This window comes from Felis catus, chromosome C2, assembly GCF_018350175.1.
Source record: "Felis catus isolate Fca126 chromosome C2, F.catus_Fca126_mat1.0, whole genome shotgun sequence".
NCBI classification, from domain to species: Eukaryota; Metazoa; Chordata; class Mammalia; order Carnivora; family Felidae; genus Felis; species Felis catus.
In genome coordinates this window covers 60,259,185-60,286,725 of record NC_058376.1, presented here as the reverse complement: position 1 = coordinate 60,286,725, position 27,541 = coordinate 60,259,185, and the positions used below count along the sequence as shown (strand labels likewise).

General features: G+C 43.6%; 4 protein-coding genes across 16 annotated transcripts in view; 2 read left to right on the top strand and 2 right to left on the bottom strand.

Moving 5' to 3' along the window:
• The window catches only part of CCDC191 (coiled-coil domain containing 191), an 89,786-nt gene extending 88,531 nt beyond the window's left edge, over window positions 1-1,255 (top strand). For all 4 annotated transcript variants that reach the window (XM_019839736.2, XM_003991658.4, XM_019839735.2 and 1 more), the window contains one exon: window positions 67-1,255. In XM_019839736.2, the coding sequence (XP_019695295.2) occupies window positions 67-211 (145 nt within the window). In that variant the 3' untranslated portion in view covers window positions 212-1,255. The remainder of the gene's footprint in view (window positions 1-66) is intronic.
• Window positions 1-13,470, bottom strand: part of ZDHHC23 (zinc finger DHHC-type palmitoyltransferase 23) — a 35,878-nt gene extending 22,408 nt beyond the window's left edge. For 2 of the 5 annotated variants that reach the window (XM_045036969.1, XR_006585070.1), the window contains exons 1-4: window positions 13,319-13,470; window positions 10,619-11,329; window positions 8,713-8,880; window positions 6,437-6,612 (exon numbers count right to left, since the gene is read on the bottom strand). In XM_045036969.1, the coding sequence (XP_044892904.1) occupies window positions 6,437-6,612; window positions 8,713-8,880; window positions 10,619-11,329; window positions 13,319-13,470 (1,207 nt within the window). Of the gene's footprint in view, window positions 1-2,095; window positions 6,613-8,712; window positions 8,881-10,618; window positions 11,358-13,318 lie in introns of those variants that run through there. The other 3 variants (XM_023260147.2, XM_023260149.2, XM_045036970.1) reach the window with 3 other exon arrangements.
• Window positions 13,471-13,588: 118 nt separating this feature from the next.
• Window positions 13,589-17,533, top strand: LOC123379955 (translation initiation factor IF-2-like). 5 transcript variants are annotated; one of them, XR_006585073.1, is made up of 4 exons: window positions 14,612-14,764; window positions 15,290-15,366; window positions 16,010-16,117; window positions 16,444-16,681. XR_006585073.1 is itself a non-coding variant. In XM_045036974.1 (2 exons), exons 1-2 carry the CDS (start codon window positions 13,751-13,753, stop codon window positions 16,029-16,031), a joined length of 360 nt encoding a protein of 119 aa, XP_044892909.1. In that variant the 5' UTR covers window positions 13,589-13,750; the 3' UTR covers window positions 16,032-16,681. The 5 variants fall into 5 exon arrangements, 2 of the variants coding, with proteins under 2 accessions (XP_044892909.1, XP_044892908.1); XR_006585072.1 differs by having other exon boundaries at window positions 16,295-16,681; XM_045036974.1 differs by lacking the exons at window positions 14,612-14,764; window positions 15,290-15,366 and adding an exon at window positions 13,589-14,088 and having other exon boundaries at window positions 16,010-16,681.
• GRAMD1C (GRAM domain containing 1C) overlaps window positions 15,089-27,541 on the bottom strand; it is a 103,323-nt gene continuing 90,870 nt past the window's right edge. For both annotated transcript variants that reach the window (XM_003991642.6, XM_019839738.3), the window contains 5 exons: window positions 26,495-26,671; window positions 25,346-25,403; window positions 23,270-23,380; window positions 22,939-23,044; window positions 15,089-16,813 (listed from right to left, as the gene is read on the bottom strand). In XM_003991642.6, the coding sequence (XP_003991691.2) occupies window positions 16,733-16,813; window positions 22,939-23,044; window positions 23,270-23,380; window positions 25,346-25,403; window positions 26,495-26,671 (533 nt within the window). In that variant the 3' untranslated portion in view covers window positions 15,089-16,732. The remainder of the gene's footprint in view (window positions 16,814-22,938; window positions 23,045-23,269; window positions 23,381-25,345; window positions 25,404-26,494; window positions 26,672-27,541) is intronic.

The window sequence follows — 27,541 nt, the reverse complement described above, 5'->3', positions numbered from 1 at the left end:
CTTCTACTGATGGAAAGTAAAATTTTCCCTTGGTGTTTTACCTTTTTTTACTTTTTATTTTTAAAGGAGGATTCTCTGGATCACATTTCAGACGTGGAAGAAGTTTGCAAACTCTATGAAAGAGGAAAGAATAAAAGAAGAAAGGCGAAAGCAACTCCGCAGGAAGGTAGCTGAAATTCTCCCAGACTTCCAGATGCCTGCACCACCGTGACTCCCGTGGCAGCAGCAGACGCAGGCCCTCGTGTCCCAGGAGTCCTTGGGGGACGGTGTGCACGCGCGGTGCAGCGTGTGGGATGGCCATCCGCACATATGTGCATATGCCTGTCAAATACTTCTGTCAAATACTTCTGTCAAATACTTCTTGGACTGGAGGAATTATCTGGGGAATTTTCACTTCCTTCTTTGACTCTTCTTGGATTGCTAATTCATTAAAGCATTCATCACAGCAGGAGCATTCAGAAGAACAGTCTAAAGCTCAACTGTTCAAATGTATCCTATATATTTTTAGCATCATAAACTTTAAAAGGGGACAAGTGTTTGCTTGCCTGAGTCTTTGAAGGAAAACGTGTCCTTATGGTTTAACATTGGTCGTTGACAAATGTACCTTCGATAGAAATTAAAGGTAGTGAGTATTTGGAAAAGGAGTCACAGGTGCTCAGTTGTCTAGAAGGTCAGCATCAGCAACAGACATGCTGCGAGGCCCCATCCTTCTGCCCACCCCTGATGGAAAAGCACGTATCAGACGGACTTCCATGCAGCTGTGGCAAAGGGCCGGCAGTGGACCCTCATTTCAGAGAAACTGCAGCATCGGAGATCCCTCCCTTTGGAGCATCCTGACCAGCGTGAAGGGGATTCCAAAAGCCAACGGCCCCATCAGAAGCAGTCCGGAAGTTTGTTAATGTGTGTGTTCATGCTCACAGCTGCAGCTTCTAGGTAATACACCCGGTCTGTCTTCTAGTCTTTAGCTCAGTTTGATCCACGTACGGAGATACTTCTCTGATTCAAAGAAGGATTTACCTTTAAGGTGCAGAAGACTATAAACACTGAAAAATGCTCTCCTGTGGACTGTCTGAATTACGTGCTAGAAAAAAACACTTCCTCACAAACAACAGGTTTACTGTAACAAATCTAAGTATAATAGAGAAGGGCACCCAGTAAAACCAGAAGGCCCCTTGCAGCTCCGAGGTCACTACTGTTGTTTGGTAACTGGAAATTTTAAGCTGGTAAAATAAAACCGCGTTTGCTGTTCAAGAAACCGCTGTTGTCTCTCGCTCCCTAGAAGGGACGTGCTGTTGTGCCACCGGCACAGCCACCCCCATCCTTTGTCTCCGGAACACATGTGAGGATTTACTCAGAACTGACAAAATGCCCTCGACCGAACTTTATTTCTTCTACAGAGTCCCTGTCCCCACACATCCTTTCCTTTCATGTGAGTATGCAGGTGTCAGCTAAAAACTCTTTTTAAGACCAATAGGCACCAAAGAAAGTGGGACTGAAACGAACTCATGCTTAATCTCTTTCCATCCAAATCACCCTCCACCACCCTTGCGTGTGGTGCAGCACAGAACCCTGGTGACCATCAGCACCCAGATGCCAAATATCAACTTTAGGGCAGTGCCAGGCCTGCAGATAAGGAAGGATGAGCCCCTTAAGTCAACAAGCCAAGGGCCCAAGTAAATCTCATAAAGCTTAGGTTTTCTCTCTTAAGCGTTCCTTTATTTCTCCTTCACCTCAAGCATCAAATTAGACAGTGAGTCTTTAGCAACCCATATTGTGACTGGGCCAGTGAGGACTTTTTACCTATTTCGGGAACCTTCTAAAGACACACGGGAAAATCACTTTGTCAGTGACCTCTGCTTCTTGCTGGACTATCCTGAGACATGATTAGAAATATTACTGCTGACAGAATGTCCAAATAAGCAGGACGCCTGGCCTATAAAACTAGAAAATGTAACCAGCAGGAAAAGGACACTTCAGGGCTAGGGGTAACTTAGGTCACAGGACGGGGACCCCTCAGTGGCCAAAGCAGCCGCCCAGCTCTGACACAGGCTTCCCTTACAGCAAAACAGTTCAGGAGACACACTAAGAAACACCATTTCCCTTAAAGAAAGCACTTTATTTTCTATTTAAGCAACTCGGTCACAGTACATTATTTTACATAAATGGCAGTAATTTTTTAAATCTCCACTTAAAAGGCCTTGTGTCTCAGTCTGAGGTGATAAGAGGATATGAACACAAGTATAAAAATAGTGCAAAACGCTTAGCCCGTAGCCTCCAGAGTTGGCGTCGGGAATCCCCTCGCACGTTGCTGGGCCAGTTACATTAAACACTGAATAGTAAACATTCCTGGGTGTCCTTTAGTCTAACATCAGACCCAGAAATGTAATCAAGTGAAACGGCTCCACTGCCCCAACAACTCAAACCATCCAACCCCCCAGACCACAGGCCCGCAGCAGGTTGAGCTCCCAAGTTCTGTGACGTGACGTCTTGGCAGTGGTGCCGTGGGAAGAAATACAGGATGTCTGTCGCATTGGGAACCAGAACAGACTAGTTCTGCTTTTAAAGCTTTGCCTTTAAAGTATGAATTCTCTAGGAGTAAAGGTGCCACCAGGAAGGCTGGAGTAGCAGGAAGTCAAAAGCCCAACTCGGAAATGTAGCCAGAAATGGCCACAACCTCTAAGAAAATTGTCTCCATTAACCACTGGGTCTTTGCTGCTAAAACTACAGTGAAGCACTTGGTGCCGACTGAAGTGAGGTTAACAGCCCATGAGCAACAAGATTACATTTAGCTGATTTTGCAAGAAATGTCTATTCACCACAGCAAACGCCGGGGAGAACATAGGGGATTTTATTCAGCACGAAGCACAGCTCTCATTCTCCCCCTGCATCACCTTGGCAGTGTTTGATGTAACATGGCAGAAAACAAGATTCCACACAGGTGCCTCAAGCAAAAGTCTCTACCATCCCATGCTTGTTCGAGGAAATTCTCTTTTTTTCAAATTCAGGGTACCAAAATATGGCCCAAATGAAGTCCTATAAACCTACTTACCTCATCTAAAGAGACCCTTAAAGCTCACAAAACATTGTTAAACATCCTGGTTAAGACTGTGCTTCTAGATGTATTTTTGCTTATATTAGTTTTGTAATAAAAAGCTAATTTCCTACCCAAAGGAAATAAGTCTATTAAGCAGATGGTCAGTATTCCAGCAAACCTTACTGGCATTGTTTTCTGGCAGTGGAAGATTCTAGTATAGAAAATTTTCTCTTACTAAAAATATTAGAAGTACCAAGGACTATTGCATAAGAGAAAGTTTGTAGCAGCCTTTCTGCTAGGCAGGTGGCACAGTGGAAGATAACAATTACTTCATTCACCAAAGGACAACACTACTTGAATGGCAAAGATTTCCAGCATCATAAGCAGATACAGAGGTGGCTGAGGTGAGGTGAGCAGCAGTGTCCCTAAAACTCACTTAAGGCTTATTAAAGGTCAGTTCATTTCAGGGGGCTCCGCCGTAACCACAAAGTACTCTTTGGGTATCATAAAAAACATTTTAAATACTGAAGGACTTTCTCCTTTCATGCAATCCCGATCCTTAACTACTTTTTCCATTAAATCCTCCAAATGGACTCATTTCTCTTCCCTAGGAATGATACACAATGGCATGACCACGATTATAGAAGCTCATTTATAAAGCTCCATATCCAATATGTTCATTAACAGGCTGAGGTTGGGAAGGGGGGGGCTTGCCTCTATGGCCAACAAACTGCTGGTTTATAGGTTTGCAGACCAATTCCCCCACAGCCACTATCACCAAATGTTTCTCTGGAACCATTTGTTCACAGAGGCCTTGTTGTTTAAAAGGGGAAAAAAAAATCCCTCAAATAGTTCCAGGTCATAACAAGATGTAAGAATCTGGGAGTGTAGACTAAAGGTGTACGAGGGCCTGCAGAAACCCTGCTCACAAAGAGCCCCTTGTTTGCTGCTCCTTTTGGTGCAAATATTTCAGTAGGCTTTTACCCCCACTCAACCACTGAAGTTTTCAAAAGTTTGAGCTTTCTTCTGAAAAACACCAATCATGAAGATCTCGAGGAACTTAAAACAAGCCTCTTAGTTCCCACCAGCCAGAATAATATATAAGGAGCCCTGCAGGTGAGGGAGCCTGAGAGGCCCCATGCGGATAAACTCGAAGGCTGCACGGTTATGAAGATGGCAGTCGCTCTCAATCCTCCCACATGACCCTGGTCTTTTGGGGACTACTCCTCTTTGTGTCTGGTTTTGATGGTTGTTAAAGATTTAGCAAGAGGCTCAAATTACCGACTATGCTAACATTTCTATGAATTCTATCATCAACTGTTTAGACAATCAGTTGCCTACACATCTGGTGTTCAAGAGATGACAAATAGAGGTTTCTGGCCACATGTGCTGTCCCTGACATCATTACTCTCTCAAACTCACACGGAAAAGAATCAGTCCTATCAGATCCAACGTTAACTCCAAACGAATGCTTGACTCTGGGCCAGGGCAAGGGCATCACTGTAGAAACCACAGACTGCTAACATCCCCAGACTTGCTCTTTGGCTCATCCCAGGGGAATACGGAGCCTCTCATTGGTTAAACAATCCATCTCTGGGGAGAGCAGCGACCAGCCTGATATAAAAATGTGGTGAGTGTCTTAAGGACAGCTTCGTTTCATGGCAGAACTAGGGACGGTGCCAGCTCCAGAGGGAAAGTTGCAGGAAGGAGCAGTATTTCCTCTCGACATTTATAAACCTCTTACTACGGCAGCATGCACAGAAAGACGGGAAAAGCTGGCAATATTTCCCCTATATGAAGCTATAAGCCAAAGCAAATTTAAGGACTCATGAATTTTCTTTGGGATTGCAAAATAAGTACGCGTATAAAACCAAATAATTCAAGATGGTATTTTCCCCATCCAAAATCGCCTTATCCTAATTCCATGGCAGAATAGACCCGTTCTCTATATGTATTTAATCTTCTGTACATTTTCAGTTTAAAGATACAATTAAAGAGACAACTTATTATTTTAGGAAGAGCTAGGGAGGAATCGTAGTCCATTAATTAGCGGAAACCACATATACCCTGTTTCTTCTCTCCAAGTGAGACACTTTTGTCTAGGGAACGGTGAATGAGAAGTAATGTGCAAGTAGGAAGATGTCAGTCAATTCCTCAGAGAGGTCATGCCAGAAGAACTGTGAATGCCAGAAGACTGGTTTTTGCAACTGAGTGCTGTAACGACAGTATCTGAATTACTTCCATGAGGGAAAAAAAAAAAAAAAATCAAGCCCTTGATAGTAACCAGCCACTCTACCCAGGAAAGAGGGTAAAATGCTCCCCACAGGGTGTCTGTTCTCCTCTTCCAGCCTCATCCTAAGTGCTCTAGCACCTTCCCAGGTGAAGCATGGAAAGAGGGAAAAAACAGTAATGGCTATTGGAGTTTAGAGTGATGTAGAGTAAATCCAAAGAGAATAAATGTATAAGAAATAAGATGAAAATCAAGGACTCATCACCTGAATTCAAGACCAGCGTATACTACACGACCAGTAATCGTAACTGTTATCAAGTGTCCCTTCAAGATCAGAAGATCGTGTAAATCCATCTGGTCATCCTCTACCCCGTTTGAGTAGTTAATGTCTAATACTTCAAAGAGAGAAGTTGCCATAACTGTACAATATGGTATTTCAGGATCTTTCTTCCATTCTGAAAAGCTGAAAGTGGATTACTCTGATACTTTTGGCTTCAGTATTCTGATCTATAAACAGTTTTCTCAGTCTTCGAACCTTCCTAATAATACTTCAAACCTGTTGAGTGCTTTAGTCATTTTCCAGTGCTTTCCACATACCCCATCCCTCGCACGACCCTCACGACTGTGAGGTAAGCCAGGGCAGGTGCTACTAGTACCCCCACTTTACAGATGAACCTGAGACTCGGGGAGGTGACTCAACTAAGGGTCACATGGCTATCAGGAATTGAAAGAGGGACTGGAAACTACCCTAATCCAAACTCTTTCTCCCCTAGTAATGGATGGGAACTGCTTCTATCAATCTGTGCATTAGCAATCCACATCCTTTTCCACATGGTGACTGAGTTAGTTAACAAGGTGACTGGAAAAGAATGGCTCTTTTACTGCTTTGATAAAAAAATCTCTTAGGTTGAAGTCAGGAAACTTCATTTCTTCCCAGTCCAATGTCTAAACCTGAGCATGGCCCTATACAGCCTTTAGGAAACTGGGGATAAAAACGAACATCCTGCGTGGACACTGAAGTGTACAATGGGAGGGAGCAGAGGGAGGGGCCGCCCCTCGCAGAGCCACACGGAAGGCACTTCAGACAATGTCCTCGGCAGGGTGGTGGAAGGGGTGGGCACCCAGGGTGGAGAACTGGTACCAGTTCCGCAGGAAGCCCCGGTTGTACTGGCCTGTGTCCACGATGAGCCCACAGAGGAGCCGGCGCCCCGTCTTCTGTCGAAGGGCCTGCTGGACTTCCCTCTCGGTGACGTTGTAACTGATGTTTATCAGCTGGATGAGGAAGATGTAGGCCATGCCCGCCGTGATGATCACAGAGTACCACACACAGGTGAAGGACAACGCTGAGCTGGGAGGAGAAAGGGCAGGTCAGGACTACCAATCTCTTCGGTGGGTAAGTGGCACCATTCTAACATTTGACACGCGTAGTACTCGTTACGAAGGACTCTGGTACCTTCCCCAGTTATCCCGATTGGAAGATACTTTTCCACCCTCAGGACACCAGAATGCTTAACACAGAACGATTCCCATGTCCTATTTTATGCTATAATTATCGGTGCCTCTTTTTCTAGAATGTTGTATTACAGTAGCAAGGACGTTTTTGTATTTGGTGTCCCCCACGCAACCAACACAGTGCCTCACAGAACAGCATCCCGAATCTATCGAATGAATGAACAATTCCAAATCGTTCTTAACTGAGCAGATACTGCTACAAACATCCTCAAGGAAGCTGTGGGTGGGAACACAGGAACAGTGCTAAGGCCCTGCATCCCCATTTTGTCAGTACGATCAGTACAACATTGATGGACACAAACCGCTACAGGTCCTGATGTCTATAAATCCAGCCTCCTCAAGCCAACAGAATCACACCGGACAAGAAAGCTCCTTTCAGCTCATCCGTCAGACTGCGAAGAGAGGCTACTGATTAATGTCTGCCAGTTGACTCTTTTCAAATATTTGCAAATGAAGCGTCAGCTGGAAATGAACCCATCCCAAGGAATCTTCATTTGTTAAGCTGAAAGGGACTCAGAGATGATTAACTCACCAGAGATGAGGAAAACCAGGTTCAATGGGGTGACGTGAAGCACCTGTATGGAGGATGAGTACCAGCGGCAGACCATGTTCCTCATTCCATGTCAGTGGCCCCCAGAAAGCTCACAAAACTCATGCTTAGCAACACAAAGACGTGCCCTGCTTTGGGACTTTATCACCCACATTTCACAACCTACTAACACTCTCAGTACAGAAAGAAAAGGAATTGGCCCTGAGGAGGAGGACCAATCTATTCTACTAATGCTCACAAACCTCTAGATGGAGAATAGCAACGAGAGATCTGGCCACAAACTAATGTAAACAAATACCTCCACAGAGGCACTATGTAGGGAAAGCGGGGATTGTTCTGAAAACGAAGAGTAAGAAGAAAGAAAAGGAGGGTGCCTGGGTGGCTCAGTCTGTTAAGCGTCCGACTTTGGCTCAGGTCATGATCTCACAGTTCGTGGGTTTGAACCCCACGTCAGGCTCTGTGCTGACAGCTCAGAGCCTGGAGCCTGCTTCGGATTCTGTGTCTCCCTCTCTCTCTGCCCCTTACCTGCACACACTCTGTCTCTCGAAAATGAAGAAAGAAAAGAAAAAAGAGAGAAAGACAGACAGACACAGACAGACAGACAAGGACCATGGGGCAGAGCTGTCCTAGCTCAGACTGGGAACCACAGACCCCACACAGCATCCTCCTCAGAGGAAAAGGTGGAAGAGAGGACGCAAAGAACACAGGCAGGGGGCCCACAGCGCTCTGGGGAGGGGCTGGCTGCAGCCAAAGCTGCAAAACCCCAGCTTCCCACAAAGCATGGAGATCTCCACAATATATAAATGTGCCCCAACCTAACAAAGGAAATTGTGACCTAGATACCACAGTAATCATGAGTGGTGATATTTTAAAAAGTAGAACAGGAAAAACCAATGGAGGTTACAAAGTAAAGAAATGTTACAGAAATTGTGAGCACATCACAAAAGGGTCAGAAGCAATAAATCCAGATAGGGCTAAAGAGCATGAGAAAGCCACAACAAAGGGAGGCAAGATTGTCTTGCCTTGACAATCTATGACAAAATAGACCACACACATACGCTGGGACCGCTCCTTTATGGCTTTAGTTTCACTACTGCTACCTTGGCCATGCACGTGGTCATCTGACTCCGGACTTCCCTGCCTGAGCCCAGCCCTCCCTGCAGTGTACTAGTTCCTCAGTCTGTAAGGGTCAACGGTCAGCACCCTAGAGAAACACACCTGTCCACTGCACAATTCGGTTGGCAATTTCAAGGATACCCGGCATCCGATAACCTGTCCCATGTTTTGGTTAAAAACTGATGCGGCAGCAAATCACAGCCCCTTACATTAACGGCAACATCTGTTCCCTCTTCTACGGGGCTTTGTGCTACGGCAGCCACATCTCACCTGTAATCTGCGTAAACTCCAGGACAATAGAAGAGAGCTGTGAAGACACTTCTATCTCTACAAATGGTGTCCAAGGTCAGTGTTATCCCATACGCCGAGGTTAGCAAGAAGATCGAAAGGGCAAGTATAAATGCTTGATGATTTGATTCTCCAACACAGCTATTTATCCTCAAAACAGCATAGGGGGAAGAAAAAGCAAACATTTTAAAAAGTTCTCGATACAGATGGTAGCCAGATTCATCATGGTGATCATTCATAATGGACATAAATGCTGAATCACTATGCTGTGCACCTGAAAGTAATATAACGTTGTAGATCAAGTACAGTTCAATGAAAAAGAAGGGGGGCCTTGCCTCTATGGCCAACAAACTGCTGGTTTATAGGTTTGCAGACCAATTCCCCCACAGCCACTATCACCAAATGTTTCTCTGGAACCATTTGTTCACAGAGGCCTTGTTGTTTAAAAGGAAAAAAAAAAATCCCTCAAATAGTTCCAGGTCATAACAAGATGTAAGAATCTGGGAGTGTAGACTAAAGGTGTACGAGGGCCTGCAGAAACCCTGCTCACAAAGAGCCCCTTGTTTGCTGCTCCTTTTGGTGCAAATATTTCAGACTTGAGGTCCACTCCCAGCCCTCCTGGCCTTGCTGCACCCTCCTCCTCCCCTACGTCCCCTTCTATGGGCGAGGGGGCAGGCTACATGACCAGAATCCTCAGCATCCTAACCATAAAAAGCATAATTCCCTGACCACAAGTGCCTCGAGAGCTACAGAGCAGCAAACGCACTACTTACAGCATTCAGAATCAACTACACCATTTTATTTTATTTATTTATTTATTTTTAAAATTTTTTTTTCAACGTTTATTTATTTTTGGGACAGAGAGAGACAGAGCATGAACGGGGGAGGGGCAGAGAGAGAAGGAGACACAGAATCGGAAACAGGCTCCAGGCTCTGAGCCATCAGCCCAGAGCCTGACGCGGGGCTCGAACTCACGGACCGCGAGATCGTGACCTGGCTGAAATCGGACGCTTAACCGACTGCGCCACCCAGGCGCCCCACTACACCATTTTAGATTTACTCAGTGAAACAGCAACACTGTCTTCAAAAGTTGCATTTCATATAGTATGGGTGTCCTAGTTTGGCACTGGCCAGCTGGAAGGTACCAAAAAAGCCCAACTTTCACCGCACCTAGGTGGCTCAGTTACTTGGGTGTCCGACTCTCGATCTCCGCTCAGGTCACAATCTCATGGTTTGTGGGATCAAGCCCCACGTCAGGCTCTGCGCTGATGGCACTGAGTCTGCTTGGATTCTCTCTCTCCCTGTCTCTCTGCCCTCTCCCTGCTCTTTGTCTCAAAATAAATAAATAAAACTTAAAAAAAAAAAAAAAGCACCCACCACTCTACAAATAACAAAACAGGAAGGTACTTGGTACCTGGTAGGGCCTTCCCTCAACAATGCAGACCAGGAGTCATCAGAATGGTAAAGGATGGATGGTGAGGGGACAGGGTCACCTACAAATATGGGAACACTTTCTTGAGCTCTGTGTTCAAAAGGCACAGCACAGGGAAACGTGCCTATGTGGATTCTGATCCCTTCTTTTTTTAAAAAACACCATTCGACTGCAGATACTTCTCTTGCAGGAAGGAGAAGGTAACAGAGGGGCAGCTCAGAAGGGAAAAGCAAAGTAGCAACACCACCACCACCCTTCAGGAAATGACTGAGGGGACTACATCTGTGAGACTGGGAAGCTGGTGACTCAGTGGGAATATCATGCCAGCACACAAATATCTGCAAGGTGTAAAGCTGGGAACGAGTGAGATTTTAGGGTGGCGCAAAGGAGGAGCAAACACAGCTAGAGTCTCACGTGAATTTACACTCTGAAAGCCACCAGATTTTCCCAACATACCAGACACAGTGATGATCCATTCTCCTCACACAGATGCCACAGATCCGGCAATGCCACGCCCGGGCTGGTCGCACCAACTGGCACTTGGCACACCAGTCCTCCTTGACCTTGGTAGGGCTTCCAACCAACACCCTGGAAGAGCCCTTAGGCTCATCCTTCAGCGTGCGGTTGTTGAGACTACCCGACGATTCTGCGCCCGGGAACCCTTTGGTCTTCTCCTGCCCTTTTCTGGTCAGGCATTCAGTCTGGCCGCTGCTTAGAGGTCTGTCATTGCTTGCTGGATTTCTGAGGTAGCCTGGATTCTTCTTGGCTCTGTACAAGGCTAAGAGTATCAGAAATAACCCGCAGGTAAGAAGAGCCAGCTGAGTGGGTCCCACACGCCCTTTGGGGACCACTTCCTGCAGGAACACATAGTACATGTAGCCCAGAGAGAACAGTCCGAGGCTCAGGAAAAACAGAGTCTGTTCTTTCCTTCTGTGAGTGAGGTAGTAGTACCACAGAGCCAGCACAGGAAGGGAGGTCAAAACCACCCCCCCCAGGAGGAAATGCCAGGAAGCCACGCGGAGGAAGACAGGCAGTAGGACGAGCGGGGGAATGATGCTAATGTTAACTTTTTTGGCTCCCCTAAGCCAAGGAATTCGGAGGCGATCGGAAATAGTATCCAGGATTCTTTCACAAGTCTCCGGCTGCACGGATTTACATGTAATCCATCTATTCAGAAGAGCACAAAAAGAAGGCACTTCACATGGGGTTTGCTAAACAAAAAAAACACTCAACACCGTAGGCCAAACAGCAGGATAAATGATAAAAGAGGCCAAAGGCCAAGTATTCTACTTCTATACTACTAAACAGGAGCTTTTCGGATCACGTATCATTTTTTAATACGAAAGAGACTAGCTACCGTTTAGAAATGTAACAGTTAAAAACCACTTCTCCACGAAGCAAATATGTAGGAATACACACATATTCTGTACAAGTACTGTTTACGTTTGGGGGCGTATAGAGACTTAAGATCCTCAAAACAATTCACAATCTAGTTGCAAAGACAACATGGGAATTCAGGAAATCTCAGGACAAAGCAGCAAAATCGCCTAATGAACTCTTGTGGGCAAACACTGAGGAGTGCTCAGAGGAGAGTAAACACTTCCGGGTGGAGTCACTAGATGGGTCTCTGTGAACAAACGTGGGCTCAGCGCCTGATCTCCACGGCTGGCTGGCGCTGGTGTGGGGAGCTGGGGGGGACAGGAGGCAGGGAGGCGGCCCAATGCAGAGGCACATGTACAGCACAAACCTGTCCTGTGCCCAAGGAGTAAACCTGTCCAGCAAGGCCAGGGGGCTGCCTAAGAGTGGAGATCAAACCGGTAAGAGAAAAACGAGTAAGCCTCGTGGACACGCAGTATTTGTACATATTTTTTGCACACTTGGGCTCCTAAGACAACGATCAGCTCAAGGAATAACTCTGACCGTAGACAGACAATTTGGAAACGTAAGGCAACACCTTGAACATTGAGGGGAGATAACTACATGGGAGTGGTACTGAGCAGCAGGACAGTGGAAAGACCGGGAGCCTATCTCCAGAGATAGGTAAGGAGAGGATGCAGCAACAGCCCAGGTCTCAAGGGCTAGGAGAGAGGAAGAGCTGGAAGGTTAATGGAAGAGCTGTGGTCTCGACTGATGGAAGTTGTGGAAACAGCATCATTTTTCCATTCATTAAAGCAGAGTGCTCCATTTTCTCAGTATGGACTTTAGACTGAGTCCATTTAAAAACACCTGTAAAAAAGACTACAGACACTATCAAGGAAAAATTACAAAAGGACTATGGGGTCTTCAGGGCTCTAAACTACAATATCCCAAGAACACTTTTCATGTCGAGATGGATGCACCAAGCTCTAAGTCAACAATGTTCCTCTGTGGTGACTTTTTTAACCAGATATAATTATTAAAGGGAAAAGCAACTTCCCAAACGTCCTTATTCTGCTCCCACATTATGCTTTCCATATGGCAACAGTTTTTAGATATATAATTATTTAGAAAATGGATAAAACCTGTTATTACTGTTGGGCACAAAATTTTTCTCACTGATGTTAAAAATCATCTTTTTGGATAGTAATTTCCAACACTGGGGATTAATGGTGAAAATAAAAGCCAAATACAATAATATCGGTCAAGACTGTGTTGCTGCCCATGCTGAAAACAGCCAGTCGGGGGAGGGAGGGCCTTCTGGCGAGACCGGTTCCAACAGCAGGAAAGTGATCCTTCCGCCCTCAAGACCCTTTGTGGCCAGGTGCAGTCCATCCTCAAGTAGTTGGTCGCTAGATGCTGAGACCACTGAGAATGTAAGCACTTTCTGGTACTAATGTGTTCATTTTAAATGTACGGATTCTGCGGGTCTGTACTTTATTTTTTTATACATTTAACTTGCCACTATCCCTTTATTTGCCTGTTCTCTCCATCATCTTCTCCCTTTAAAAATGAAAAAAATAATTATGTGCTCCTAAACTGAGCCGAACAGACAGTTGTGCACTACCCAATAATTCATCTTTACGAAACCCTCACACTTGACATAAAAGACGACTATTTCAGACCCTTGGAAACAGCATCGGGAGCAAATTCTAGTGCTGTGGATGGCTAAGCTTAAAGTATGCATGGTAGTTCTCAAAACGGCCAGGGGGTCAGCATCAAGAAACACTCCGCCCTTACCTATCGCACCCTTCATCGAGATCTTGGCAATCGCACAAACAGGCAGCCACGTGGTTCTTTTCCCCATTTCGATCTATGTACTCGCAGCAGCACAGGGGCTCCAATTCAGGTTCTTCCGCTTTGTTTGTCTTCACTGGCTTCATACTGCCCATCTGTGTCACGATTTCCACCTGTCACCATGAGTGGTAAGAAGCCCTCAGAAGGTAAAGGTGGAAAGAACACAACTCATCTTGTAAACACATCCACGCCTCTCTCTGATTATCCGCCAACGCCTGAGAAATCAAAAATAAGAAGAAAGAGGGGGAGGGGGTGTCTCGTTCTCATCATGCTTTTCTCTCTCGGCTTGGCCAGACAGGGAGCTCTAAGGGCTCCCAACCGCGTTCACCGTCCCTTCCCACCGGGGCTGGAGCCGTCTGGGCACCAGCCGTTCCCATGGTGACAGCCGACCACACAGCCCAGGACAGCCAGGGTGCGGGCGGCTGCGCTCACCTGCCGGTGCAGGCTGGGGAGGGCCGAGCGGTCCCCGCCCAAAGACTGGGCGCAGGTGGAAACTCACCCTCGGGGCTGCGGCCGGCGTCTGCAGCCGGCTCCGGGGAGGCCACCAGGCGCCCGCGCAGCGCTCAGAGTCGCCGTCCAGCCCCACCGCTCCGGCTCCGCGCAGGGCGCCCCTCTCCCGCCTCCGCCGACCGTGAGGACGTGGGCGGGCCGCGAGCGCCGCCCCGCCCGAAGAATGACCTTGGAAAGGAAGTTACCTGCGCTCCAGGGCCGAGGTGCGGCTGCAGCCAAAGAGGCCGAGGTGGCGGGGAGAACGGCCGGTTCCTCCCGAGGCGCGGACGCGTCTTCCCAGCTCGGAGCCGCTGGGCTCTCGGTGTGACGGCTGGAGTCTCGAGGACCCCGGCTCCGCTCCGCCGCGCCTTCGCCGCCGCCGCCCACCTGTGAGCACAGCCGGCCGCGGCCCGGGCAGTGCGCCCGCCTCCCCGCCGCCCCCCTGCCCGCCGGGCTCGGCGTGGCAAGTCCGCGCGCGCTTCCGGGTGCCCCGCCTCCGGCGCCGGGGATCCCCGCCCGTCCGCACGTGCGCCGCCCGCCGCCCCGCGGAGCCCGCCGGTGAGGCCCCTCCCCCGGCCCGAGGCCCTGGCGCCCGGAGGACGCGGGGATCCGAGGACCCGAGGACGCGCTCCCGGGCGCGGGCGCCAGCGGCGAGGCGCAGGGCTGGCCCGGCACCTCCGCCCCTCCCGGCCCCCGTGCGGCCCCGCCGGTGCCCGCGGGCGGGCGGTACGTGGGCGGGGCAAGCCCAAACCCACGGCGGGGGGAAGTGCCGACGGAAAGACGGGAACCCCGGGAACCCGGAGGGTTCCCAAAGTACTGGGGACTCGTGGGTGGGCCAGCCTTCATTCAGCCGCTGGCAACAGGCTTAGGGGGAGATCTGCACCGCGAACTGTTCCCGAGGTACCGCCCCCAAATTCTCCAGCCTTCCCTTAAAGGCCCATCGCCGTCCCTGAGCTGTTAATTTATAAAGCTTGTTCATTTTCATGATTTCTGGCAAGCAGATTCTACATTAGACCAGCAGGCCTACTAGTACTTTTGTTCCAACAGTCTGCATATTTGAAATGAAACTGCCCGAAGATGACCGAAGAGTCCCCTTTGGGTTTTATTTTTGCACAAAATTTTAAGAGTGTAGGCCCATATACACTTTTTCACTGTAGCAGCGTTTCTAGTTATTTTTGTTTGGGTTTTTTTTTTTTTTTTAAACAGAAAAAGAAAAACTACAACTCAGACATTTTGGGTTTTATTGGTATCAATTTACATTAACAGGCTGAAATGCAATTAATTGAATTCTGCATGCATACATGTTCAGTCAATCTATAAAGCAACTTTGTTAATTTCCTTTGAGGTATGTTCATGAAGTACAAGTTTTAAATAACATCACAAAAACATTCAGCTTGCCACTGATCATTTTTGTGAATTTAACAGAGAACAAGTCTTCAAGTTTAATATCCGGTGACTCTTACAGCCAGACACTTCATAAATCCTTTTTTCAAAAACCCCAGGTAAGTACACTGGTACCCCAATGTAGGTTTGTTGGGAACCACCCAGAGAAATCCATTTTCCCTGTAATGAAGTTAATACTTTCATTCTCTACAGGCATCTCAAAAATGACTTTAGCTATCTCATGTGGCTTTGGGGACTCTGGGGGAAAAAAGAAACATGTAACTAAAGGGAAGCAATTGTCCAAACAGTGAGAATATATACAAATTACTCGGCACTATCTTTCTCTTGTTCCAAAGACATCATATTGAGACATACATGCCTAAAAATTGTTGTGAAAGAGCCAAAGCTTCTGTCTGCCCTAGAAGTTCAGTCAGTGCACTAGTACTGGGACACAGTGCCCCCAAAAGTTTTTATTGAAGAGCTAACGTTTGTGTCTGGTTATAACTTCCCAACTGAAACAAGCTACACACGTGAATGAGTAAGTGAAGACATATATGGCTCCTGAAAAGTAATCCACAGATTATTTTCAACCAGGTGGTTCGCTTCCACCATGAAAGAGTGCTAAGCTAAAGCCACGCTTAGTTCAAGTATTCCTTTGATCGGCCACTAAGTGCCCAGATTTCAACATAATCCTCTCGTTTTTAAAATCAGCACGTGGTTCTTCATTTTGAGTGTTGGTACCCTACATGTCTCCTTTTCCAGAATTTACTCTTCCACCATTTGATACATGAAGAGGCAAGATAATCTCACCTCTCATAGCTCCTGAAACATCTATCTTCAAAAAGATACAACGGCTGAAGAACCTTTCAGGTAATAATTACCAAGTTGCAGATTCAGAACCTGACTACTGAATTCCCATGCTAAAGAAAAAATGAAGACACTGTAATATTTACAGTACACAAACTTAGAAATGTTATAATACATGCCTGAAACCTGGTCCTTCACAATTCATAATGATACAGAGGTTTATTCTTATATTTTCTTTAGCATCTTCAGTGTATCTCAACTGGGAAAGCAGCCTGTCGAACACGTACTGATTCTGTGCTAACAGATAAAGCATCAAACTTCAAGTCTCACCGTAAAAACAAGGCCATACTACTCAGTTTGGAGTGTCTCAATTTCTTTTTGTATTGTAGAAATTCAAGTCCACCACATATTTCACCTGAAATATCCACTGGAGAATAATTCAACTGGAGGAATCCACTGCTTAGAATTACGTATAAGAAGTGAAAGAATGGATCATTAAGGCCATCAGAGACTAGTCATCACATTAATGTTATTAAAAAGATTGTTCATATTAAAAGTACCAATAATGAGAAAATATGGAAATGTTCCTGTGACAATTAAAATCCTTCATCCTCTGGTTTTCTTTAAGACGTTTTCTTTTAGTTCCAAGTATCTCTACAGTTTTAGGCCTTGAGATCACTAGCTTTTGACAGTCATGCCAGTCTTGTTTTTATTTAGTAGATCAAAAGTTCTCTGGAGCATAACAAGTGAGCTCTTTAACTGCAAACAAAATTAATTTTCAAAATAAGATTAAGTGTCACCTGCTTATTTTTATGCCAAAAGTTTACATTTATATATTCGATATAGTTTTGTTTCTACTGATGCCCAGATAAAAGACTGAATTTATACAATAGCCAGCTACTTCGGGTGTGTGTCAGTACGCCTGCTCAGGAGCTCTTCCTGTCCACTGTACCCCGCTCTTCTCCCCGCACTGTCCTGTTGCACATTCTGCATCCCAGTAGGTTGTTTCCTTAAATGGTTTCTCAAGTGGCAGTGGTCTTGCCACTGTCCCCTGAACGACTCAAGTGCCACCTCCAGGCCTTTGCTTGCTATTTCCTTCACGCTTGTATTCACCCATCTAAAACTTACCCATCACCACCGTCTCCGTGTCACCTTCCCTAGTCATCCTGCCTTTAAACTCCCAAAGCATTACTATGTACTTAACACTTAACTGTGTACTTTTTTTTTTTAATTTTGAGAGACCGCACTGAGGGAGAGAGGGTGGAGGGAGAATCTCAAGCAGGCTCTGTTCCGATGGGGGGGGAGGGGGGGAGAGTGCGATTCCATGACCCTGCAATCACAACTTGAGCCAAAACCAAGAGTCGATTGCTTAACTGACTGAGCCACCCAGGCGCCCCAATTTTGTATTTTTTTTTATAGTCTTTAACAATATATCTGATTTTTCTAATAAAGTTATAGGCAACTTGAGAGCAAGAATTATTCTTCTTTGTATTCATTCCTTTGTTCATTCAGTAAATGTTAATTGCTTACCTCTCACATGCTGGGTTTGACTAAGCACTGCATACACAATGGTGAACCAAATAGGCGCCGTCCCTGCTGTCCTAGAGCTGACAGACTAGTGAGGGATACAGGACTAAAACGTACCATCACATCTATACATATATGCTCACACAATGCACTAAATTTCTGACTGGAGGATCGTAGTGTCATTTTCTGAAATTACGTCAACTAGAGGAGAATCAGGCCTACCTAGCTCAGGATGAAAACTGAAGTCTGCTTTGGCATGATCAATTTGTGGTGGCCTGTCAGTACCCAGGAGAAGATGCCAAGTCAGCAAGTGACTGCATGAGTCTGGAGCTCAGGGAAGAGGTTAGGGTAAGGGAAATGGAGCTGGGAGTCAATGGCACACATGGCACAACCTAGGGGAGTGGATGAGGCCACTTGAAGGGAAGGAGAGGAGAAGGGAAGAGAATCTAACGCAGAAAGTCTGGAGCACTGGACCAGGAAGAGGTCAAGTCGAGGAGATAGTTTTAACCAGCAAAAAGTCATTTTACTTTATGCTAAGTAAAAAAAGCCAGTCACAAAAGACCATATAGTATATGATTCCATTTATATGAAACGTCCAGCGTGGGCAAACCTATAGAAATAAAAAGCAGATTAGTGACTAGAAGCTGAGAGAATGAAGCATGGTGAGAGGCTGCTAATGGATTTAGGGTTTCTTTTGGGGGTGATAAAAATGCTCTGGAATTAGTGGTGGTGGTTGTATAACTTTGTGAATATATTAAGAATTCTTTAAAAGGCGAATTTTATAGTATGTCAATTATATCACAATAAAGCTGGATTTTTTTATAGTTTTAAAGAAGGCCAGATTAGATACATTTCATGAAAAGAGTGGTCAGCTCTGTCAAATGCTTACACTGTAAGGTGAAAACTAAAAACAGCTATATTAATTTTAACAGCCAGAGCTCACTGGGGACTTTAGCCGGAGCAATATCAGTGGAAGATATGGGGAAGAAAATAAGGCAGGAGTGACCTGAAGAGTGAATACTGGCTTAAACACGGGCATCCAATTTTACTCCCTCCTGAAACCCACTAAAAGCACAATAAAGGGACTCTTTAAAGGCATACATCCACAAGGACAGGGAGAACAGAAAAGGCAAAACTTTGGAAACAAGAAAGCAGATGGATGACTTAGGAGACCAGAAAAAGTGAACTAAGCGAACTGCAGAGAAAGCTGAGAACCAACCAAATCTACCCTGAAGGATCCTCAAAAGCCTCAGGAATTGACAGGAATCTCTGAAAGTGGGAATATAGAGGAAGGGACTAATGTAATGACTGAATGGCATTTGTGCTCTTCTACTACCTGGTAGAGGTCTACAATTTTATTATCTGGAGAGGATCTCTGGTTGACCCAGGGACAATAAGACACCATTTAGGACAGTGGTACAATCCCCAAAATGGGGATTGTATAAAAGAGTGGGGAGACCATCTTCCTCTGCCCTGCCCTCCTCCATCCCTCTACTTTGGGTCTCCTCCTAAAATGCCAGCAGCCAGCCCTTAATCCTTTGGGTGGAGACTGGAAGACACTTCTTTGTAGAAACTGACCAATCTAAGAGGAAAGACCCAAAGATAGTGATATCAGGGTTTCTCAACCAACAGCCCAGCCAGATCTAGAGAGGAGTTCAGGAGACACCAGCCCAACCTACATTACGAGCTTAACAACTTCTGATCCACACAAGCAGACAACCAAGGACTACAGACATGTAATGAAATCTCCTAACTTTAAGGACAGAAATCAAAACAGGAAAGGATCTTGATGGAAAATAAGTATGCAAGAAGAAGGGAAAAAGTTTTTAGCCATCAGTAATATGATCAGAGAGATGAAGATACTATAGTCATTTAAAAAGATCATAATGCCATAAAAAAAGAAAAAGAAAAAATTCAGAGAAGTAGTAGGTCTTTGGAATCAAAAACTTGTTAGCAAAAATTGAAAAAGGGACAATTTAGTGAAGATTAAGTTGAGGAACTCTGAGGAAGCAGAACAAAAAGGCAAAGATGGGAGCTGAAAAGAAAAAGTAAGATTAGACAGCCTGTCCAAAAGAAGGTAGACATCTCAATTACAGGAGCCGCAGAAAGTCAGAAAAGAGAGTGGAGGAGAGGAGATCATCAACTGTATAATTCAGTATTTCCTAGAACTAAAGGGCATGAGTTTCCAGATTAAAGGATGAGGAATGGTAATAGCTTCAGAATTTTCAATAGCAACACTAGAAGCAGAGAAACAATGGGGCAATGTCTTAAAAACTCTGAAGAAACATTGTTTCCAAGCTAGAGTTCTCTTCCCAGCCAAACTATTAATCAAGGGAAAGGATGGAGTAAAAAACTTGCACACATATTAAGTCTTAAAATATTTACCTCCATGCTCTCTTTCTCAGGATGCTACTAGACAATATTCTCCATTAAAAGGAGGGAGTAAACCAGGAAAGCAGAAAACATTCTGGATATGGGAAACAGAGGAGGTGTTCAACAGGAAGCCCCAGGACGGTGGCTGTGTCCCTGCAGAGAGGGCCCCTGGGCCTGACTGGAGCCAGCCAGGAGGCTCCACCCACAGAATACCCAAGGGGAATGAAGGTTATGAGAGGAGACTTACAAACAAACAGAGCTTTAGGAGATGACATACTTATAAATAATGGTTAATTAACCAACAGTAGTAAGACAATTTCAGGAATAAGAAAAAGCACAGAAAAGAAAAAGTAGTCCTGGTTTATTCCATCGCTCAGCTCAGAATAGCAAACTTTGTCAAAATAAACACTGGATGCTGATCATACCAAGATTATAACTTCTTTGGGAGCATGGGGGATCAGAAATGGAGGCAGGAAGAGGTGAAAGAAAACAAAACAAAACGTTTGTCTTCCATAATGGGTCAAATGATCATGTCTAAAACTGAAAAACCAAGAAATATCAGTACATGCTTGTTGTTTATAAATATGGAGGTACACACCAAAAGAAACTAAAAGAGTTAAAGATTGTTGTATTTGGGAAAGTATATAGTGGGACTGCTTTTTTTCTGAGCGAGCCTGGTAGAACAAGTTAACCATGTGAAGGAGTGACTTTGGTGACAATAAAACCTTAAAAAAGTGAACAGGTTATGAAGGATAAAGTAGTGGCAGCCACCACAGGCAACTGGGAAAGAGCCCGACTGTGAAAGGGAGCAGAGAGAGAAGGATGTGGATGGCGTGGGTGCTTTGATGTAGAAGAGACTAGAGCAGGGGCCATGTGCAGATGGGAAAGATCCAGTTGAATGAGGGAGACTGAAATGGGAAGCCTGAGGGTGATGGACGAACAGGGTCTCCCACTAGCACATGCTGGGACTCTCCTCACAGGCAGAGCGATGCTCTGACAGCTGTGGACAAGAGGACAGAGTGCAGCAATTGGAGGGTCTGTAGGTCTGGTTACGGAAGGAGAGGAAAACTCTCTTTTCTCTTTGAGGCAGAGTCATCAGTTGAGAGTCGGGGAAACAGGAGGCTGAGGAGGAAAGTGCAAATATGACCTATTCCCACTGAGAGTGGGAGGGGAACGGCACCAAGAGCTGTAGATACCACGCATGTGACAAATGCCTAGTTGAAGCACCTGTAAGTTGGGGCAACTTTAATGCCCCACATGGCATCCTGAGAAAAAAATGAATCTTCTAAAAACCAATGCACAGAAAAAAAGGATAGAAGGAAACAAAATATTAATAGTGACTATGTCTGAATGCTAGAACTATAAGTTTTCTACTCTTCTACCATTCTCTTTTTTAAGCTTGAAAAGTACGCATGTACTATATTATGACGGAAACAGTAATCTTATTTTTCAAAGGGAATCCTAAGTTTTGACTCATGGAACTGAGCATCACATATTGATGATACTGTCCTCAAGAAATAAATCTTCAGGAGCACCTGGGTGGCTCAGTTGGTTAAGCGTCCAACTTCGGTTCAGGTCATGATCTCACAGCCCGTGAATTTGAGCCCCGCGTTGGGCTCTGTGCTGACAGCTCAGAGCCTGGGGCCTGCTTCAGATTCTCTCTCTCTCTCTCTCTCTCTCTCTCTCACTCTGCCCCTCCCCTGCTCATGCTCTGTCTCTCTGTCTCTGTCTCTCAAAAATAAATAAAACATTAAAAAAAAATTTTTAAAGAGATAAATGTTTATAGCAACACATCAGAACAACCTAAATGTTTATTCTTTAACGGAGGGCTGGTAAAATAAGTAATTATGGTACACTTATACAGTTGAATTCTATGCACTTGTTAATAGGAGCTGCTTTTATGCTAATATGGAAGCATCTCCAAGATATATGGTGAATAGATAAAAACAAAATAATCAACAGTGTATACAGTGTACTTCTACAAAAAGTTAATATTAAGCATAAATTTTTATATAGAAGTATCAATAAAAAGAATGAGGTAGATGTATACAGTTGACCTTTGCACAACACAGGTTTGAACTGCGAGGGTCCACTCACATGTGGATTTTTTACAGGACAGTACTGTAAATGTGTTTTCTCTTCCTTATGATCTTCTTAATAACATTTTCTTTTCTCTAGCTTACTTCATTGTTAGAATACAGCACATAATACACATAACATATAAAATATGTGTTAATCGAGGGGCGCCTGGGTGGCTCAGTCAGTTAAGCATCCGACTTCAGCTCAGGTCATGATCTCACAGTTTGTGGGTTTGAGCCCTGCGTTAGGCTCTGTGCTGATGGCTGGGAGCCTGGACTGGACCCTGCTTCAGATTCTGTGTCTCCTTCTCTCTCTGCCCCTCCTCCCTTGATCATGATGTCTCTCTCTCAAAACGAAATAAACATTAAAAAAAAATTTTTTTAATAAAATAAAAATATGTGTTAATCAACTCTGTTATCAGGAAGGCTTCTGGTCAACAGTAGGCTATTAGTAGTTAAGTTTTGGGGGAGTCAAAATTATATGTGATTTTCGACTGTGCAGTGCTCAGCACCCCTAACCTTGGCATTATTCAAGAGTCAAATGTACATGCTGATATGGAAACATCTTCAAAATATATTGTAAATTGTAAAATTTACAATTATGTAAATAATTGTAAAATTTACAATTATGTAAATAATTATGTAAATAATTGTAAAATTTACAATTATGTAAATAATTGTAAAATGAGGGTATGCAATGGTGTGTACAGTATGCTCCCGTTTTGAAAAAAAATGCAAGTGACTATACATATAAAATGCATAATATAGAAACTGGCAAAGATAGTTGTCTCTAGGAGGGGGGTTTCTTCAAATAATGGTATGGTAAATGTTCTCACACAACCAGAAGAGTAACTGCTTCATGCTGGTATGAAAGTACTATGTAGTGTGGTACACAGAGTTGCCTACCTGTTCAAGCATCACGATAGAGTCTCGGAGCACTCCTTTTAAACGATGGGCCTGGTCTTTGTTCTTCTCAATACTTTCTGCTCTTGACAGCATACCAGAGGCTAAACTGAAAAAAAAATACCATCTTAAAAATAAGGGGAATAGCTTCTAATCTTGTCATTTCTAGAAATCATCAGTGTCCTATGAATTTGCAAACAAAGCAAAAAATTAAATTAAAAAAACCTTATGACTAAAGTATAGTTAGCAAACCAAAATCTCTAAACCGGAATTCAGTTTTCTGCAGCTAGAGAATTACTGAAATAATAACAGGTTGGGGGGAAAAAAGACTTACTGCAGAGATTTCTCTTCTTGGAGGTGGAGACGGTAAAGGGACTGAGCAGCAGATTCTATCCTTGACAGCTTCAGAAACAGCGTCACATTCAACAGAACTAGCAACAGCAAACTAGACAGAGCAAATTAATTGTACCTGGTTAATCCACTCTTATCCAGACCGAAAGCATTGCCATGTGCAGAACAGATGTGCAAAACCTTTAAAAATGTACGTTGTCCAGTCCGTGAGTTCGAGCCCCGCGTCAGGCTCTGTGCTGACCGCTCAGAGCCTGGAGCCTGTTTCGGATTCTGTGTCTCCCTCTCTCTCTGACCCTCCCCCGTTCATGCTCTGTCTCTCTCTGTCTCAAAAATAAATAAACGTTAAAAAATTTTTTTTTTAAATGTACGTTGTCCAGACCAGTTTCCAATTATTGTTATTGTTTAAATCAGTTATCTCTATTTTATGGTATGAGGTAATTAGGTAAAAAGCGGATGGTGAGGAAAAAGTTAGAAGGTAACTAGAGTGACAAAAAGTCCTCAAAATGGCCAGTTGAGATTGTTCCTGACATCTCTTCTCTCTGCAAGGAATCCCAGCCAGTGCTGATGTGCGACCACCAGCTTAGAAATCTACCAGGTAACCTTGAGAGATCTATTTTTGGGTGCTTTCAGCTTAAGCAATTATACCCCCATTATGCTGCACTTCAAAAAGGAAATGAAGATCAATATGGACTTGATCTTATGTAGATAGTCATACACCTTATTCCCTGTGAAAGCCAAAACAAATTTTTGGAATTACTATTCAGCAAAAATTTCTTCTAGTTCAACTTAGACAAAGGAAGTATCAAATCCCAAATATGCATGAATTGCATCATATATAAAATCTTACATGCTAAATGGATTTACTGTATTGGTTCTCACAGCAGCCTTTAAACTGAATGGAAGTATTTCTTATTACACATATATACAAATATATAGGTGGCATCATATCTTTCCTATTCTGTTAAAATATTGACTTCCCTTAAAAATACATAGAATTCATCTTTACCTGCCAAAAGAAGATTGTTTAAAAAAATGAAAACTAAGGAGGAACAAGAAAACCAAATCTATGAAATTATTGTGGCACTGAAATGGTATATAGATCAACATTTCAACCTCTGACTATAAATTTTCTACATAGTAATACAAAAGATCACTGCTAATAGTTAATATTCAAAATTATTAGAGCAAACCGACTTAAACAGAATATGAAAGCCTTTCGTAAAGCTCAAAGGTATATCAAACATTTGTATGTTCTGAAAGTTATAATTAGAAAAAACAGAGGATATAAGAACTTCATTCCAAAGTATATTCACCAAGAGTGTATCACCCAGTCAGAACCAATTCAATTAAATCTAATGGACTACCTCAATATTAAACTACATCCATGTAGATAATAGTAGTCAAAATATGTCTGCCTAAGTAGATTCCTATAGAATACTCTGAGGTTCTTGCTCACTGCTCGAGACCTTCTGACCCAATCTCTGGCACTGAGGCCTAGAAATCTGCATTTTCACAAGTGATCCTAGAGGGTAAGGATCATTGGTCTAATCAGATAGAGCAATATAGCATTATTGGCATTTCACCAGCCTGCATATATAAATATTCTCTTTAAATCTATGGAACTTCCAGTAAAAACCTATGATGGTAGAAATAAATCAGATTAATTTTTGAAAAACAAAACATTTATTGAATGTGTACTTGGGGTATTCCCTCAGATTTAATAATTCTCCTGAAAATCATACATCAAAAACTGTCAGACTGAAGTATATAAGAGACAGAGCATGAACAGGGGAGGGGCAGGGAGAGAGGAAGACACAGAATCCGAAGCAGGACTCAGGCTCTAAGCTGTCAGCACAGAGCCCCACGCAGGGCTTGAACTCACCAACTGCGAGATCATGACCTGAGCTGAAGTGGAATATTTAATCGACTGAGCTACCCAGGCGCCTCAAATAGTGGCAATTTCTACACAATAACATACAAATGCATTCAAATCCTTTTGGAAACCATTAAAAGATAAGTGAAGGCACAAGCAAAATAAGCATGCAAAACAAATACTTACAAAATACTCATCACCACAATAAGGGCAGTATTACAGATTTCCATTTCCTTTTTCTTTCCTGCAGATCACAAACACACAAAAAACTTACATTAGAACAGGATTGTGATTAACACTGGTTAAAATTTAACTTCATTTGAAAAAAAAAATGGAGAAGAAATTTTGTACATGAATTGTAAAAACAACTTGATATAGGATGAATTCCCAGCACCCTTTTTTTGATTTCTAATATCCTGACTAATGTGAAACTAATGTATGAAAAGAAAACCTATGTTTGGCCTACATTACAATTAATTTACTCTAAATAAACAAGCAATTCAATACATCATGTATGATCTCTAGTGAAGTTCCATCTCTGCAAATAATATTTGAACTGGGTTTATATACAATGCTTCCCTCCTTAATTTTTTTAATTACCCTCACCTGTTCTCTGTTGCCCAAACTTTTAAATTCCAAAACTAAAGAGCTTAAATTTAAATAGTAAATAAACATTCACACTAAGATATAAGCCTCAGAAGAGGATTTGATCATGTAGAATGAGGATGACAGTTTTATAGTTCTAAGAGAAAGGGAGTAAGAGTAGAGGCAAGATGTCTTCAAATTTGAGAATGGGGATAGTAAGAGTCAAATTCCATCTTTGCAATTTGCTGGGTTGGACCTGACAGGTACAGAAGGACTGAAAGCATATCATCAGTTTAGTACTTTCAAGGGTTAGAAGTCAAATGTCTGTAAATGCTAGGTAGGAAGTTAACAGAATGAAGCAGCCAGCAGCCAGGGACAGTGGTGGGGACTGGTGACTTGGGAGCACATGCTCTAATGGCACAGCTTCTACTAAGCTCCAGCAACTGTTGCTGTGAAGAGATTTGGGTCCAGAGCTGTCAGATGTGAGTTTTTACATAAAAACTCCCACCTTTTAAAATATCATGTGGGCCAAATAAAACACCTCTATTGGCCATATGCCTGCCATTTTGCAACTGCTTCTTTACACTTACACATTAGTTATACTGAAGGAAGTCCGAGTTTGATAAACATTATCAGAAAAGGAAAGGAAAAAGGGAAACCTCCTTTCTGATGTGTCCTATAAACAAGAGATGTATTCTGCTTCATATAAGTAAACTAAAATCTTCCATCTGTTTACTACATAATAGCTACCTGAAATATCCCCTTTGGCATCCAAGCCCACATCTCCAGAAGAGCGCTGAGAAGAAAGTTTAGGAACTGTTTCTGCTGTTCGGTTGAATGTTCGCCTTCTCCTTCGTAAGCCACTAAGTTTTCCAGTGTCTTCAACGGACTGATTTAACACAGATTCTTCCGCTAATAAGTTTGATTCTAAGAAGGAAAAAAAAAATCTTTAGACAGCAGAGAAACCTTCTTGACTATAAGATGTGAGGGTAGGGAGGGGATTGCTTTGTTTTCAGTTTTGTTTTTAATTTTTTTTAATTGTTTTATTTACTTTGAGAGACACAGAGAGCGTGAGCAGGGGAAGAACAGAGAGAGATGGAGACACAGAATCCAAAGCAGGCTCCAGGCTCTGAGCCTGATGTGGGGCTCAAACCCACAAATCATGAGATCATGAACCATGAGATCACAACCTGAGCCAAAGTCGGACACTTAACTGACTGAGCCACCCCGGCGCCCCTTCAGTTTGTTTTTTTAAAGCCTTGGTAACTTTCTTTAACTATTACTTAGGCTCTTGTGGCCTAGATTCAAACCTTACTATTAATAAAAAGTTTTGGAGGATAAAGTGATCCTATAATGAGGCTTCACTATTCTAGGAAGAATGAACTGTATTAATAAATGATGGAATCATCAGAGCAAATTCACCATGTGCTATATTAAATATTAACATAATGATTTCAGTTATGGAAACAACAGGCTACCCACTTACACTGGATCATTAGAAAGATTTCCAAGAAAGACTGTGGTACTTGATTGTCAATATCAAAGGAAGGAGGAGCATATAATAGTTCTAGTTTATAAATGAGGGTTTGCAAAAAGTGAGTACTGGTAAGAAAAATCTGCAAACAACCTAAAAACCTCATTTTTCTTTTTTTTTTTTTTGACCTTTCCTTCACCAGATTTTTTATTAGAAGCTCATTATCCAGTGGCCAAACTAATTTTTGAATAACATTTTCTTTGCTCCTGATTAGGAGTTTAATAATGAATAGCCAAGAGAGAAGAGCAAGAAAAATAACCAAC

Excerpts from the sequence above, each read along its gene's own strand:
- LOC123379955 (XM_045036973.1), top strand. The coding sequence starts at position 13,751 with ATGGTGACAGCCGACCACACAGCCCAGGACAGCCAGGGTGCGGGCGGC. Across the intron at positions 14,089-15,289 it reads ACCTGCGCTCCAGGGCCGAG|AGAACAAGTCTTCAAGTTTA; the intron begins GTGCGGCTGCAG and ends TGAATTTAACAG.